The 16,921-nt window shown below is 46.2% G+C and overlaps 1 protein-coding gene across 5 annotated transcripts in view; it reads right to left on the bottom strand.

Moving 5' to 3' along the window:
- PLD1 (phospholipase D1) overlaps positions 1-16,921 on the bottom strand; it is a 76,980-nt gene that overhangs the window by 20,455 nt on the left and 39,604 nt on the right. For 2 of the 5 annotated variants that reach the window (XM_032119210.1, XM_032119209.1), the window contains 11 exons: positions 14,573-14,631; positions 13,975-14,067; positions 11,418-11,570; positions 10,567-10,716; positions 9,702-9,785; positions 7,926-8,007; positions 5,801-5,911; positions 4,323-4,574; positions 3,301-3,517; positions 2,259-2,372; positions 110-238 (listed from right to left, as the gene is read on the bottom strand). In XM_032119210.1, coding sequence (XP_031975101.1) covers positions 110-238; positions 2,259-2,372; positions 3,301-3,517; positions 4,323-4,574; positions 5,801-5,911; positions 7,926-8,007; positions 9,702-9,785; positions 10,567-10,716; positions 11,418-11,570; positions 13,975-14,067; positions 14,573-14,631 — 1,444 coding nt within the window. The remainder of the gene's footprint in view (positions 1-109; positions 239-2,258; positions 2,373-3,300; positions 3,518-4,322; positions 4,575-5,800; positions 5,912-7,925; positions 8,008-9,701; positions 9,786-10,566; positions 10,717-11,417; positions 11,571-13,974; positions 14,068-14,572; positions 14,632-16,921) is intronic. The other 3 variants (XM_032119211.1, XM_032119212.1, XM_032119213.1) reach the window with 3 other exon arrangements.

The following is a 16,921-nucleotide window of genomic DNA, read 5'->3' as shown; positions in this document are numbered from 1 at the left end:
AAACCAAACCAGCCTCGTTACCTCTGGCTTGGAAGCAGGAAAAATATGGTCTGCTGGGACCGAAAAGGTGCAGAAGGAAGTTTGGGGGAATGCAAAGACTCCCACTTACCAGCAAAAGGCTTGTCGAGTTGAACCCAGTCTTTAAAGACGAAGTTGCAGTAGTCTTTTCCGTGCCAGAACCTGGTCTCCCCAAGCAGTTCTCCAACACCCGTCTTCAGGCTGCGGATGGATCCTTTATCTGTCCCAGGCAAACAAAACAAAAACATGCTCCAAAGTCATGGCCATCCCCTGCACACAGCAGTGAGAGACTCACTCCATGGAACAGCTCTGGTGGGACCTGCCAGTCCCAAGCAGCTGAAGCTGGTTTCTCCCTAGCCCTCCTGTTGCTTTCAAGGGATGCATGTTAGTACTTCTTCTTCCTTATTTTAGCATTTTTTATACAATCAGAACAGGTTATGTATAGGAGTCTGTTATGGAAATGAAAAGCAGATGGCTGAATTTTATCTTGGACTACATCACCCTATAACCATTTGCCTTTCCCCAGTTCAGTAACACCTAAATACTCCCATATGGCAGTCCACATAATGTATGTCATCTACTTCATGTATTTTACATTAATAGAGAGCTAATTCCACCTTCTCTGCTAGAGAGTTTATTATTTTGCCTCTCTAGCAGGGTGTATCTCCTCTAACAGAACTAGTCTTCATTAACTAGAACAAGATGTTCATGTTCCCTCATGAAGTATTGTGGGTCTTTTTAGTTTTATTTTGGTTTTTCCAAATAGCAATGACATTTTTGATACAATTTTACATGTTGAACAAATGAATCCTGAATTCCAAATGTGTGTTGATTAAAAACAGTCTAAAATATTGCAGACAGGGTTATTCCCTTCTAACAGGATCCCTTTTCTAGAGCACATATTTTGGTGCAGTGAACTCTTTTTCCTCACTTTTAAAAAATCCAAAAATATTGGCTTAGACCATAAACAGTTAACTGGTGTTATTTCCTGACCCTGAGAGCAGCCTTCATCTGTGACACCAAATACTAATGCAGCGATTATACAACAATGCCACGAGCAGAAACCTCCTCCTAACCCAACCACACCACCAGGTAACCATAAAACCCCTTAGAAAAAGAAAAAAAACCCACAACATTCAACAGTCAACAAAACACACACTGGCAGCAGCACAAGACACAAAGCAAGCCCTGCCAGCGCCGCTGCGACCCCGCTGAGCCGAGCTGAGCCAAGCCATGCCAGAAATGCCACGCAGCAGGTCCGCACCACAGCTGCCTGGGGAAGCTCGAGCTCCTAGCCAGAGTCCAGGTGGAGCTGGGGAAGGGAATCACTGACTGGGAGTGCCCCAGTGGGAAGGGGAATGCGTGGGACACAGGCCAACACACGCTCGGTGTGCCGAGCGCCGGTGACTGCACAGTGACTCATGGACGAGCACGAATGGCCACAGGGGACACTGCACATCGCTTCCACAAAGACACGGAAACGCTTTGCTGCCTGCCACTACTTTGTAACCGGTATTTTACAATCGGCAATTAACGCCTTAGAGGAAGATGTCTGCAAGAGGAAGATGCTGAAGAACTGCTCCTCACTCTGTTCCTGAACCCAAAGGCATCTTGAAAAGGTACCACACTGGGACAGCCCCTTCCAGCACCAGTCCAGAGATGGGAAGAGTTCAGTGCTCGCAACCACCCAACTCCTGCCTCAGCTGAGTGTGCTTTCCTTGGCTTTAATTAGGGACCAAAGGAGGGACCCAAGTCTTTGTCCAAACACAGGAGTGGCAGCAGCCACTCTGCTGTTTCCTCTCTCTGTTTGCACGTCTTCCTGCATCAGGCTTACTTTAAAAATATCCAATACAGAACTTCCCAGCAGCTCCTTCCTTTACAGGATGAGAGCTGCTGAAATCATCACATACCAGAATCAGAACTATTTCTGCAACTGCTCCCTGCTGTCAGTATTGCAAATTTTTTGTTTGCTCATTTGGGGTTTTTTGTTTGATTTTGGGTTTGCTGTTATTGTTTTCTTTTGGGTTTTTTATTTCTTATTTATTTATGCTGCAGTATTTGTAGTTTCTGGAGAAGCTCTTCTGCCAGGATGCCCACAGAGGAGAGAGAAAGATGCTGGGAGAATAACATGCAAGGAAGACTGATCCTGGCACCCAACCTCACTCTCACCATAGTTATAATGCAAAAACATCAGCAGCTAAAGCCTAAAGGGGTCCACAGCTCTACCTTCCTCCACTTACCCTCCCGAGGCTCAGCGAGCCCCTGTTTGGATTCACTGTGGTGATGGAACATTTTCAGATGGGGCCTTAAACTCTGGATTATATTCGGTTGGCTCCTAGTGGGGTTAGAGTAACCTGCAGAAAGTCAAGATGCTCTATTCATGGCAAAAACACACGTCCACCTCTGCCACCCTGGTGCCTGCTCCTGTCTGAAGACACCTGGAACACAGGAGCTCAAACCAGACAGCAATTTGCTGAAACTACGAGTGACTGACAAGCAAAAGACCAAACTCAGCACCCAGCTGGTTTTAACCCAAACAGATGTAATGAAGTACAAAGCCATGGCTGTGTCCTGAGCGGAGTGCAACCAACACTCCCACAAGGAGCCAGAGGCAGGAGTAAGATCTGCAGGGAGGGATGGAAATTCCAGTAAGTTCCCACATCTCCAGGAGCTGAGGACTTTCAGGAAGGATTTCATGCTGGAACAATTGCCAAGCTGATCCTTGTAATTTTAGCACTGAAGTTGTCTTTAATGTTGGTAGTTAAAAGCTGCATTTAAATATTCAACTGTTGAACAGTCTCTCCTCTCTAGTAAGTGGGTAAATTTGGAATATTTCCATTTAAGTGAACTTATTTAAAACCTAGCTTTTAACACTAGTCTATGAGAGGGGATAATCCCATTCAGGAATTATTTGCTTGGTATAATAAATCCAAGTTGAAAAATTAAAGATTCATTTCTCTCTTGCAGGAACAAACACTTTCCAACAACACAAACATTAAGAATCACATACACTGTATCACATCATCTGATGGCTCATGAAAATTGCTAATTAGCTAAATAAATAATCCACACAAAACCTTTCTTCTGTATTTTGCAGCAACACAAATTTACATGTTGACTACACATAGTTATTATTCTGATAGTTAGGTAACTTGTCAACTTTCCTTCCATACAAAGAACACATTGCCCTGGAAATCATGTGAATGTGCACATACACCCACCCACCCACCCACCCACCTCCACACATCCTTTATATACATTATTTAGTTGAACATCACTTACTTGACTCACTGTCGATGCTGCTGACGCTGTCAGCGTGGTGCATGCCGTGCTTGTGCAGGTGCTTGTAAATACTGAACCTTGAAAACTTTTTGGGTTTTCCTACTCCTTTCATTTTTGATGTGTCTGGGGCATCGTCAGCATTTCTCTCGAACAAGTGGCTCTCTGGGGCCAGAGCTTGAGGCTGCAGGGGGACACGTTCAGACGACTCCGCTGCAGACTTAAAAGACACAAGACATGGCTGCAGGTCAGGTATGAAGAGGTCCCCCTCTAACTACAGATTCTCATGCAGATCAGTGCTCAGAAACAACAAATCAATTTTTGCTCTGTGACAGACACACTTTGGTGGGAACTAGGCATGCTTTCTGGGGAGAGTCTGTACTGAGGAGGCACCCACTAGGAAAGCCTAGTAATATTAGCAGCATTTGATTCCATAAATTTACTCTGGATTATTACTCCCCCGAAACTCTCATCAACCTACACCTCACAAATTTTGAGAGACATGTGGTTGCATACAGATGCAGGTTAGCAGAAAGCTCAGCAAACAAGGCAGCTGTTGAGGGCATGAATAACAAAAATTTCACAGCGCTCTGCAAGTGCTTACTCTGCATTTCTAAGTTTTGTTAAGAAAAGAGAGGTTGCCCAGAGAAGCTGTGGATGCCCCATCCCTGGAAGTGTTCAAGGCCAGATTGGACAGGACATGGAGCAACCTGGTCTAGTGGAAGGTGCCCCTGACCATGATGGGGGTTGGAACAACATGATCTTTAAGATCCCTTCCAACCCAAACCATTCTAAGAGTCTATGATTTTAAGAACACAGACTTCAAATTGTGGCTGCTGTTCCAAGCTCCAGGGGAAACTCAGCTCTCTCAGCTCCATGCCCTAGCAAGGGCTGGTCAGCACCTGGCCCTGAAGAGTCATTTGATGGTTAGATCCTTCCTCCTCATCACTTATTTGTCATTAAAGCTCCAAAACCCAACCTTATGCTCAGAAGAGGACACAGCCCATTCCATCCCTGCCACAGACCTGCCATGGCTGACTGTGGCCACCAGCTGGACCCAGCCCACTTACTGCCAGGTTGGCCGTGGACACCGACTTGACGGCAGCGGCGCGCTTGACGCTGCCCACGTCGGTCAGGCGGTGCTCGTCGTCGTCCCAGCGCCCGTACGCCAGGTCAATGCCACCCACGAAGGCCACGGACTGGTCAACAATCACCAGCTTCTCGTGGTGGGCCCACAGGTACACAGAGGAGGACACGTGGTCTGGGTGCCTCATCACCTGTGGAGGAAACCAGCACCTGAGCTCAGCACAGCTGTCAAATTTAAATCCTTCCAGGCAGAGAGCTGTCCAGCTCTTTTCTGGCTGCTTGGGATGATGGGGAAACATTGGAGTTGTTAATGGATGCATCCACTGCTTAATTACTGAAGCTAATCAATTGCCCCATAGCTGAGGTCAGCCATATGGGAGGCAGGTGTTTCCCCAGGAGGCAGGAATCCCAATGGTTACTGATGTTGGGATAGGTCACCCTTACAACAGTTTCCTAAGAGGACCATAATCTAAGAAACTGCTTCAGTTGAGCTGTAATAGCTGAGCTTTCAAACAGAGAGCCTGCTCTGAAAGAAAACAACATATTGGTGATCTGAGTCACTTCTTTGGTTGCTACCACCACACAAGTGAAATCAGAAATCGGGTGGTTTTTTCCCCCTACTTAAAATCAAGTTGTTCAGCATTTGTTTAGGAGTTTCTTTCTGACAAGTGTTTATGGAACCCTAATTGCTATATCTAAGCTTAGAGTTTTATTTTTTGTGTTAGAGGCATTACACCTGCTTCCTGGAGAAAAAGCTACTGAATTTCATCTGGCTGCTCCCAAAACCTGTGACACAGCTTGTGCGTATTGTCCAGTTTTGCTGTGAAGATGATGAACGGATGCTTCCCTTCACTGTGGCAACTGATCAAGTGAAAATAAATCAATTATTCTAGCATAACAAGTACCTTACTGCTCATTAAGGTATATGTGTCTCTAAGAGACTGGATCTAGCCTTATCTACTGGTTTGTCACACCTGATTTCCTGCTCAGTGCCAGAACAGCAGCGTAACAGCACAGGACAGTGCAATGCTGTTCTTCTGTGGTGGGAACGTTAACGCCCAGTGTTGACTCTCACCGTTCACATTTGAATAGAAATGCTGAAATGAGACAACGTTCTCAAATTGTAATTTTCCATTAACACCATTAACTTGTCACATGAAATAGGCTTCTTGTGTATTAAGGTGAATAGTTGCTGTGGCAAATCTAAACTAAGCAATTTTATGTTCCACTAGAACCTAAAGAAATGAAACTGCCAGATGTGGCAGTCACTATATGAGTGTGTCTCGTCAGACTATTCCCACTGCAATGGTGGGAAACTCTCCTGAACTTGCAGAGCCCACCCAAATACACCAGGGTCAGCACCAGCCATCAAGAACAATTGAATGCAAACACCCTCCACACAGCCTTGTGCAATTACCTTAATGTTTGGATGGAGGTGCATGAGCGTCCGCTTGCTGTATTCACTGTTGATCCCCAGGGCAAGCTCCACCTCTTTGTACAGCATAACAAAAATTCTCACTCCTTGTTGCTGTCAGAAATAAAAAGGAACACATGGAAGGCAGGCATATAATGGATACTGTCTGTTTCTGAAGGGAGGAAAAGCCAAGAGGCAGTAAATGTGTTGTGTCTGCTGATGGAAATCCTGACTGAGGTTACTTGCTCTTGATTATGCTCTTCCAGATCCACCCTGGGGACCCCACAGCCTGGAAGGACCCGCCTCCTTGGGAAAGCTCTCCAGCTTCCTGAGAAGGGCTCAGTACCTGGGTTTGTGTGGGTTTTGTTGTTTTTGTCTGAACTATACCAAGTTGACCCATGTAGGTCATTCCTACAGCAGCTCCTTTTACACACCCTTTGAGGTGGATTTTGCAAGTGTGATTCACTCCTATCACTTCATCCACTCAAGTTCAGTATTCTGCTGCTTCGTGTTGCCCTGAGGGCTGCCCACAGTTAAATGTCTCTGCAGGATGACAAGACCAGTGAGGTCACATGGACATCCCCCTCCTGAAGGGGATGTCACCAACTCAACATCAGCAAAGAGGTTCTTTCTGCTGGTAGAGCTAAACAAGCTCCTGGAATACACTGAGCAGTGCTAAAAACATAGTGCTTTTTGTGACCAGCATTGTATCCATGGGAAGGTTTCTAAGAGCTCTTGTTAAAAGCACTTTCAAATGTGCCAAGTGCCTCCCAAACCTTGGCAAATACTGGTCACACGCTGGGACACCCCCACTTCCCATAAATCAGCATGCATTAAAAGCTTGCAGCAGAGTTTTCCAGCTCAAACTTGGAACCTAAACTTTCCACAACCTTTTAAATTCCTATTCCCATAAAGCTGCTACCAAGAGCTTAGCCAATCTCCAAATCGTGGATGAGATTCTGCTCTCCACTGCAGCCAGGGGAGTCCAAGGCAGCACTGCACGCACAGTAAAGACAACCTTACCCCTACACCTTGACATCAGCTTGCTGACTGCCCTGTTGAGTCAAAGAAACTCCACAAGTGACAGAACAAGCATTTCCAGGGACTGACCTCACTCTTCTCATCACTCTCACAATGTTTTTATGGCCATAAGAAAATCCATGTCAACGTGACAAAAAGAAGCCAAATTCCTCCTTTTCTTGAGTGATGCCCTGTGGCCAGTTTATTTTTGCCAGAAAATAAGAGTAATTCCAAATTAACAACAGTCAGACACAGAGCTCTCATTTTTTATCTAGGTATGTGGAAGACTTTGATGACAACTGGCTTGGAAAGGGAAAAAGTCAAAGACTATTTCAGCATGTCACAGAATCACAGAATGGTTTGGGTTGGAAGGGAACTTCAAGACCATCTCGTTCCACCCCCAGCCATGAGCAGGGACTCCTTCCACTACACCAGGTTGCTCAAAGTTCCATCCAACCTGGCCTTGAACAACTCCAGGGATGGGCTAGCCACAATTTCTCAGGCACCCTGTGCCAGGGCCTCACCACCCTCACAGAGAAGAATTTCTTCCTAACATCTAATCTAAACCTGCCCCCTTTTAGTTTAAAGTCTGTGTCCACATAGTAGAAGGACTTCTGGCCTTCTAATACAACAAGAGTCCAAGAAGTTTCCCAGACACAGGAATAAACCTTGTGACTCACTTCTGATATGGCGCAAGCTCTTTTTAGCACCGGTGTTATCGCAGGGTGTGTGAATAGCTGGAGCACAGCCCACACCCATAAACACACCACAAAGTTCACAAAAGCCTTCCCTGTACCTCTAAATTACATAAACCCCATGGAGAGCACCAGACATCAGCAGGTCTTTGACCCCACCAGGAACTGGGGCAGTTGTAAAGCAAGGTGGAAGTGACCCAAACCTGGGGCAATCGGAGGATCCACCCCTCTGCCTCTGAGCTCTTCCAACCCCAAACAAGGCGAACAAATCAAAACACGTGCTTTTCCAAGGCCATCTGATGTGAGGCTTTAACTCTCATCTCTACCAAAATGAATGGTGGAAGTGCTCCAGCCCCAGCATGAGCCCCTGGCTGGGCGGTGCAGGGTGAAGGGTGCAGCTGGAGCTCACTTACCGCTTTCCTCTTGAGGATGCAGTCCAGCCGCCAGCGATTCCCTTCCACCACAGGTCGCTTCATGAAGATTTCCGGGCTCAGCCTGAGAAGATAAAGCTATATAAAAAACACAGCAGATGTAGCCTGCAAACAAAGCACTGGCCTAAATAACCAACTTGGGAAGCAAAGGAATTGAAGTTTAAATAAAGTGGATGTGAAAGCTCATGTCTCAGAGTGAGGCATTCTGCAATATCTTGCTCTTTGTTCTTTAATAACTGAGCATCACAGAGGGCAGAGGACATGTCCAGCACATTCATCTTCATATTCAACAACCCACGAGACCAGGTTGAACAGTGATGTATAAATAGGGGAATCTGGACTCTATCTGTGAAAGAAAGATGCAACAAAAGAAAACCCCAAGGTAGGTTTGAAAGAAATATGCAGACCTAAAAAATAAGTAAGAGTGGGATTTCAGTTCTCCTGGCACTTGAGCCATCTGAACAGAACAGATTTGTGCTGAATTTTCTTTGCTGCCTAAAGACAAAGCAATAGGATCTCTCAACAGGATATTTTATCACTTCAAGAATTACAAGAAATAGTTAAGCAATCTCATCTAACTCCTGCACAGCAAGGTGACAGAACTTCATTCCTTTACTTTTGTACCAAGCATGGGAACTTGGGCTTGCATAAAGCATATTGCTACATCCTGTTTTTATCTCCTACACCAAGTTTCTGTAAGTTTTGGAATTCCATGATACTTTAACAACTGTCTGAATAAAACACTAAGAGACAATGGGTCTGAAATGGGATGCTCTTGAACTGCCACCTGATGTTGCATATGGGGATCCATGAGCATTAGGCTTAACTGTGGTCATGGCAGGAAACAGATTCACCCCACTAAATGCTAACATGGTATGTCATTTTCTCATAATAATTTCCTCCTAGAAACTAATTCTCCCAGCTCCCAGAGGCAGCAGATAAGCAGCAACAGGTTCATTTCACAGACAGAGAAAGAGGAGCAGAGGCATGTCCAAGGTGCACAGGAAATCTGAATCATGTCTTGGAAGACTCCCATGCCCACGGTCCAGGCTGGCTCAGGCAGACTGATCTCCAGAAAGGCAGGATATGGGCAGCCACAACCAGCACCCAGCCAAGAAACTCTGCCCAGTCTGTGAGAGAACCCTTTTCCTGCCACAAACAGGAACCAGAGCACTGCATAAGCACATAAACTAGGTAACAAGTGGGCAAAGCCAGGCCCTTTGGCAGACACACAGCTCAGAAAGGGTGACAAAACTCCTCTCCTCCCTTATCTGGCCCATTCAAGAGTAGACCAAAAGGACACACTCACAAGATGCTCTCATCACTGGCATAAGGCTTCCCAAGGCAGTGAGGAGAGACTAAAAGGAAGATCCCATGCAGGATCCCATGGCAAGAGCACTGTTGAGCATCCCTGTTCCCTTACACAGTGAAAGACACCCATGCCCCTCAGGTTTGCAGCGATTTACACTCCCAACGAGCCCCTCAAGCCACCACATTTGCAGCTCAGGTGGTGCCTCCGTGCGATTTCGGGCATTTCCACGGAGGGAGACAACCAAGCTGTTGATCTGAAGCATGTGCTTTTGCTGCCAGCCCTCCTGAAAAGGCCTTTGAATACAACACAAGGAGAGGTTTGGGTGTGCTGCCAAACCATCTGGCTGTAGGGCTAGCTGCCATACTGTAGGGCTCCGAACAGTGCCGCATTGTTGGGAGCGTCCCCGGAGAGACAGCTGGGCAACACCCAAACATGTCAGTACGAACCACCAATCTGTGATGAAAATTTCTTCCTTAGCGGCTTCCATGGCATTGGCGACATCCTCGAAGTACCACTTGGCATTGACATACCTGCAAAAGCAGACAGGGTGCAGAGTTATGCCTCCTCCCCTTCATTAAACAAAGTACACAGCGGAAGAGCGACGGGGTTCTGTGTTAATGACATTTACATTCTCTTCTCAAAAGCAAACACAATCCTAATTTCCAGAATCAGGACAACACGGAGGGAGAATTCAATGCTGTTATCAGTAACTTGATGAAACAGCACAGTAAGGGAGTACTAAGTGCCATTTGGCACTTCTGCTAACTTCACACAATATTCCTGGGTTCTGCTTGACATGCAAGCCAGGTTTGTCTCTCAGGAAAGGATGGTGGAGTGGTGTTTCCTTTGATTTATAGAAAGTACTCAGGCAGCACTTGTTGCAAGGCAGAAGCTGCAGCGAAAGCACTGGTCTGCTTCCAGCCAGAATCCAGTTTTTGAGGCACTGCTGGGAATGGATTAGTGCAATCAGGTTACACTGGGGACAGAAGGATTCCTCAGGGACTGCTGTGTGCATACAGCTCAGTCACCCTCCGACTATATCCAGATCTCCATTTGCTGATTCCCTTTTCTTCTCTTTATCCTTACAATGACAAACACCCAACACTTTCAAACTCAAACACAACTTGAAGCTGCAAAACGCGATGAGCTGTGATGTAGAGCTCCTGCCACCAGCACTGCTACTCTGTCCCTGCTGAAGAAAGCCCCATTTTTTTTTTTTTGCAACTTCTTTAATTACCACCAGCCCCCACAGCTACCAGATCTGTCCATCAGAGCCGGGGTGCTGAGGGCAGGCAGGTAGCAGGCCCTCACCACTTGGCCAGGGTGTTCTCCTGCACGGCTGCGTAGGAGCCGAAGCGATGCTCCGTCAGAAAGTCCTTGCCGTGTTTCCGGATGAACTCGTCTATGCCCTGCCTCCACCACTGGGCATGTCTGTAGCTGTTACACTTCAGAATCAGCGACCTGTAAGAACACACAATGCACAGGGCAGGAGGCTGAAGCCATTTCCATTTAATTGGGTTGCTCCTCTCTGCCTGTCCATGTTGGCAAATGCATCTGTACCAGTCATGTTTTATTTACACAAAACGTAGGGACTTGGCTGTTTTGTTTGCAAAAGAATGCACAGCACTGAGATGCTCTGAGTGACTAACAGTATTGCACTGCCAGGCACAAAAAAACCACCCATGTTTAAATTATTAGCACCAGCTTAACTTGGAGTTGGAGCCAGCTAATGTTGTATTTTTTAAGAGATGAATTTATACTGTGCACTAACATAAAAACATTACATATCTCTTTATCCTCCACTAGTATGTCTCTTCAGTAATACTCCATTGGGATGCAGAAGAAAACATCCCTGCTTGCAGCATAAAGAGAATAGAGTGCGTAAAAAATTACCTAAGCAACTGCTGCCAAACCAGACTGTGCAACTCAGCACGCACCATGCCCCCAGGCCCCAGCAATAACCACAGGGATGGACAAACAGAGGCTCCAAATGCCTCATTAAGACATCGGAAATGATCAGCATGAGGGCCAAATCCCCAGCAGGTCTGAGCACACCAGCAGCAGCCACTCAGGCTTGTTAACCACTCCTGTAGAGTGGCATCGATTCCTCCATAAAAAAGCAAAAGCAAACTAAAAGGGGATAAACCGAGTTGTTTTCTTACCTGGAGAGATTGTCGATCTGCAACCCGTATTTAGTTTCTGTTTCTTTCTGGCCTATCTTGATGCTGAATTCCTTATCGACCAGCAGGACAAAGGAAATGGCCCCTGAATCAGGCTTCATGTACATCAGGAATGAGTCCTTCACCACCAGCCACCTGTATGGACACAGCAACCACATCACCTGGATTTCACACCCATGTCAGGCCTCAAAACATGAGCCACAAAAAGAGCTAATAAAATGGAAAAGTGCTTCTTCAAAACAAGTGCAAATCATTTATCAGGGAAATCTACTAAATGGTAAATTATTCTCAGGAGCTAGACCAGGGGGTGGTTTTCTTGAGCAGAAAAGTATCTATTTTATGAACTTGGGTAATGAGTTTAAATTCAAAACAGGACTTTTACAGTTATTTCCATAACTCCTTTTTACAGGAGTCTTTAAAAATACCAGTTCCCTTGTTTAACAAAACCCATGAGAAAATCCCTGGTCGTAAACCTCCTAGCACGAGGCAAGGCACAACAAGGATTGCTCCATCCCTGATTTTTATTCAGCTTGTATGCTATATGGGAGTTATGTGACATTTCTAACATTAATTCTGATGCTAGGATCACTTTCACTCCTATCAAAATATATGAACAAGGCATTTTGGAAAGCTTTTATTGCCAAGCAACAGGCACCCTGTTAGAAACACACAAGGAAGGATGACCGGCAGGTTTTACATAAATACTGTAGCCTGAAGGCAACTCTGGGAAAAAACACATTTTTTACTGTGAATGGCATTTCTAATTTTTTCTCCCCCTGCAGCGTAGCTGGGGTAACCAGCCCCCTCTGTCCCACACAGGTCTCCATCACCAGACCTCTGCCTCATTCTTCTGCACACTCAGAAACACACAAAGCAACACAAAACACTGCAAAAATCTGTTCATTCTTGTATCTTTAGTAACAGCCTCAGCTCCTCATCTACTTCCCATAATTTTTTATTAGATCCCATAATTTTTTTCTTGCTTTCAGAGCCCTGAAAGAGTTACCTGGCATCACCTCTCACTTGGTGCCAAAATACCTCCCCTCTCTATTTGGCCCATATTTTCACTCTTAAACATCCCACAGGGTATATTTCCAAGTATTCTCCCTTCTGTTTTTCCCTGGCAGCTCTACATGCCTGAGGAGTTCTGCCTGTGCCCATTCACAGCTTCACCCCACTATCCTCCTCCATGTCCTAAAATCCTTCCTTTAAATAACCCTCTCTGGGAAGTACTACTGTTATTTGCTTATTTATTAATGCATAAACTGTCAGTCCCAGTGGGCCAAGATGGGAATTTAGTGTCCCACTTGTGATATTCTGTACAGAATCCCACTCAAACACTTCTCCCACTCCCTTTTTAGGCTCTAAAAGAAAATGGAGATCCATCAGAGCTGGATGTGCTACTGTCCCCACTACAGCTTGGATAACACAATGAAGGGTTAACTGAGGAATATCATGAGGAAAAGGTATTTTTTTCCATAAATGGTGACAATTTAATGATTTGACCTGAAGGAAGGTCACATCTTTATCTCCTTGTGCCCTCACTATAGAGATCTTCTGCAAACTTAAATTAAGAAATGTTGGAAAGACTGTGCAGAAAGGGGACCTTTTCTTCACAAGAATGAAGAAAGGTTTTCTTGGAAAACAAAACTATTAAAGATAAAACTAATGATGGCCCATGGGTGATGCTAAAATCCAAAGGTGCATAACACCTGGGGAAGCTCCAACGACCAAGAAATTGTTGCTGTAATGCAGATACGTGCTATTTGGATTTTCAAATGGAAAGATTTGCTTAGGAAGGGCATGCTCCAGGAAATACACCCTGCATTTTTTGGATGCTGCCTGGTAACACAGGTACTCCCCCACAGCACACATCTCCCTGTGCTGCAGCCCCAGGCAACACCGAGACCTAACACAGAAGGTAAAGGGATGGGAACATTAAATGATGTCTGTCTGCAGCAGGAAGGGACACAGGAACAGGAGAAAACACTGGGATTCAATACCTGCAGTAACAAGCAAGAGGCAATGTATTTAATGCCAGGGTTAATTGCACCAAACAGCTCCTTAGAGCTGCAGGTCACGTCTGGTTTGATCCCGCCCAGAAGCGGTCCAAAGAGTGTTTCAATTAATTGATTTTCATTCCGTAAATTGAGGAAGGGAAGCTCAGAAAAGCAGGCTGAAATCTGCCTGGGGCAGGTTGCCAGCCACATTCCCTCCTGAAGGCACAAAGCCACCCGTGCTCCCACAGCAGGGAAAGCTGGGCACAGTCTGGGAGGTCACTGCCATTTCTGTCAGCTCTAGGAAATCCCAGATTTTCTCTGGAGTAACTTGTCCCTTCTGTGAACTCCAAAGCAGAAGAAAAAACCCACCACACTGAAGGGTGAGGCAAGGAATAGGCCCCTTCAACCTGAAATTCTGTGGCTTTCAAAAAAAAAAGCAAGATTCTCTCCCTGAGAGTTTTTGGAAGAAAAAGACAAATGGGGATTTTTGTGTGCCCAGGGAGCCCGTGGCAGCCCCACCTGCGCCACCCCAGCAGTACCTTTTGGACCAGCGGTAGCACATCCTCCCTTGGCCGCAGCAGTTCAGGCCAGGAATGCGGTGGCCCCCGGAGCGCTTCATGATGAACCCTTCTCTGCAAGGACAGAACAGGGTCAGGGTGGGGGATGCAGCTCACCTGGAGGTGCAGGGGGAATTCTGGAGGGGGGTGCTTGCTGAACCCCCAGCCCTTATGCTTAGAGCTGGCTCCTGTCACCTCCAACTGTGCCCAAGTGTGCTATACCCTGAAATCTGGGTGAAGGGTAAAAATAACCCGCCCAGAAGAAAATAATGGAGTTTTAAGAAGCTCAAGGTCCTGGTTTATAGCGCAGGAAGCAGAAAATTAAATGGCTCAACAGGCTGCAGGGAGGGAAAGGCGGAAACCCCGTAAGCATTGTCTCGCAAAGCAGCCCAGTCTCAAAACCATTTCTCCAAATTGTAGCATTTCAGCCTGAACAGTAATAATTTTTCACATCTAGATGGCAAAATATTCCCCAGTCAGTTACTGCTGAAAAAGGAAAGCTATTAATTTTAACAGCATTTAGGTATAAAGCCATGCTCTTAGTGAATCATAACTCACAAAGACACAGCTCACAACTCACATGCCCTTTGGTCCCAGGTCGTGGATGAATGATAGCTGGCTTACTCCAACAAACTCCATCTGGGAAAGAGAAAGAGATTCCCCCATCTTTATAACTCTGAAATCTACAAAAGTTTTTGCTTCATCAAGGTGACTTGTCACAGAGACCTACAGAAGATCCTGAGCAGATGTTACCCAGCATCACTTAAGCAACCTCAAGAAGACCAAGGAGAGTAGTTTGGTTGAGTTTTCTGTTTGCTTATTTTAGATGTACTTTGGAGAACACATTTCAGGGCAATCAAGCTCCAATGTATCAGAGGGACTCCCTTGTATTCTCCCTCCTGGATTTTTGGCTGAAACAAGGACTCACATTTGAAACTGTTTGGGGGGTCTGTGCGATCTTGGCTGGCTGCCTGAATCCTCTCCTCCCTCCAGGGACCCTCACAGAAAGACTGGAAAGGGAATGAGGACACATGCCCAGAGCTGGGCACACCCTCTGAGCCCCCTACCCCATGGAGACACCACATGAGGGTTCAGCCACACAATCCACGAGCATCCTCCAAGGCCACTGCAGCAGGTCAGTGCTGCACACACAGCATTGCCCTTCCGGTTCCAGGAGCCAAAAATCCACAGGAAAGCCACAGTGGGGCAGGAGGAGAGCAAATTCAAATCCCAAAGTCAAGGAACCTGCCTCCTTATGGTTTCTCCTGCTTCAGCAGGGGTTGCAGGGAACATAACAGCAAGCAAAGCCGGTGAGAAAGCTCAGCATGACTACATTCACCTCTAAAAATAGGACACTGGGCAATTTCGACCGAGCAGGCTTTTCTTGGCACAGCAGGACATTCCTGGCAGTCTGCTGGATATGAGCCCTGGGCCCCTTCAGCACGGAGAAACACCCTGCCAGGGTGTCCTGTGCAGGCACAGCCCTGCGAAGGAGTCGCCTCACACAGCAGAACCTTGTCTGCACCCAGGCACTTCTAATTTATTGTCACATAAAGCTGTCCAAGTCCAGAAAGGTGCTCAGGGCAGGGAGAGGGCAGGTGTCACTGTCCCTTTGGCCAGCAAGCAAGCCAGAGGGAACCTCTAACAGCACATTTTGGCAATGAACCCTGCTGGGGCTGCAGTCCAGGGCTCAGCCCGTGCTCCTGATCGCAGCTGGGACAGGAGGCAGCCGTGGTACCAGCTTCAGGATATGCCCACCCATACCCACAGCAACTCCAAGGAAAGGCTCTCTCTTCTCAAGGAAAGGGACACTGTCACCAGCTCTTTGGCAAACCAGCCTCAGGGCCCTCATCAGCAAAATCCAATTTTGCACAGGAATTACACGGGTGGACCCCTAAGTCTCAAAGACATTTTCAGACACCCAGTATACCAAAAAGTATCAGTTAAGTTGGGGTCAAGGTCTATCTTGCCATTATGATGAGGCTAGCACAAGCTCCCTTCCCAATACCATCATTTTTTTACAGAGAACAGCAGTAGGACCAAAGTTCCTTTCATCCTCTCATGCTCAGTTGCTCCTGGGACCTTCCCAAACTTCTCATATCACCTAAGGCCATGGAGAAGAAAAAAAGACACTATTGCTTCCCTCTGAGTATCTCAAGGACATAAAGTAACTTCTACTCAGCTGAGACAAATTTAATCTTTTGATTTTAGGGTGATTTCAGCCTGTTTTCAGAAAGAGGTTAGAACCCGTCATTCCATGCTATTTTACTAACCATCTTGCTCTCTCTGTTCTCCCTACATGTTCTGGAAAAGCACCAGGTGTGTCCTACAAATGTTTCAGCTGTTTCTGCAGCAATGCTCAGAGCAGGGTGGGAAGCACCTGAAAAAATCCGGCTTACCCTACAAACCCTTATCAGAGGTCCCAAGCAAACTCTCAGGCCAGTTCTTTGCCTGGATCCCATTTTAACTTCTTCATGGCATTTCCTATCAGACAAATCAGAAACCCAGGCATCTCTCTCACAGTGGGCACACACACACACAAAGCATATAAATGTCAGAACCCTTTGAAAATGCTGGCTGGAACCAGAAAGCTGGCAGGAATTTGAGGAGCACTGCATGCAGAGAAATAATTGTCCTCAAAGAAGCAAAAAGAAAAACCAAGAAGAAAAATTACTTGCAGAAACAGAACTACCACTACATAAAAGAGAAAGAAAGATTGTCTGGCAGCACAGCAACCTCTTCTTCAGCCAAGCAGTCTCTGCAACAGCAATGACAGGAGCCCATCCAACATGTTGATCAAGCATTGGTTCGTAAAAAAACCCCCTTAAATAAATTCCTCCAGTTAGAAGGAAAATTCCTCAGCGTAGAGCAAAACATCTGATGGAATGATTTATTGTTGCAATTACTGCCACATTAGCTATTTTTACTG

This window comes from Corvus moneduloides, chromosome 10 (assembly GCF_009650955.1).
Source record: "Corvus moneduloides isolate bCorMon1 chromosome 10, bCorMon1.pri, whole genome shotgun sequence".
Taxonomy (NCBI): Eukaryota; Metazoa; Chordata; class Aves; order Passeriformes; family Corvidae; genus Corvus; species Corvus moneduloides.
Note: the sequence above shows the minus strand (reverse complement) of the source record. Positions and strands in the feature narration are given on the sequence as shown.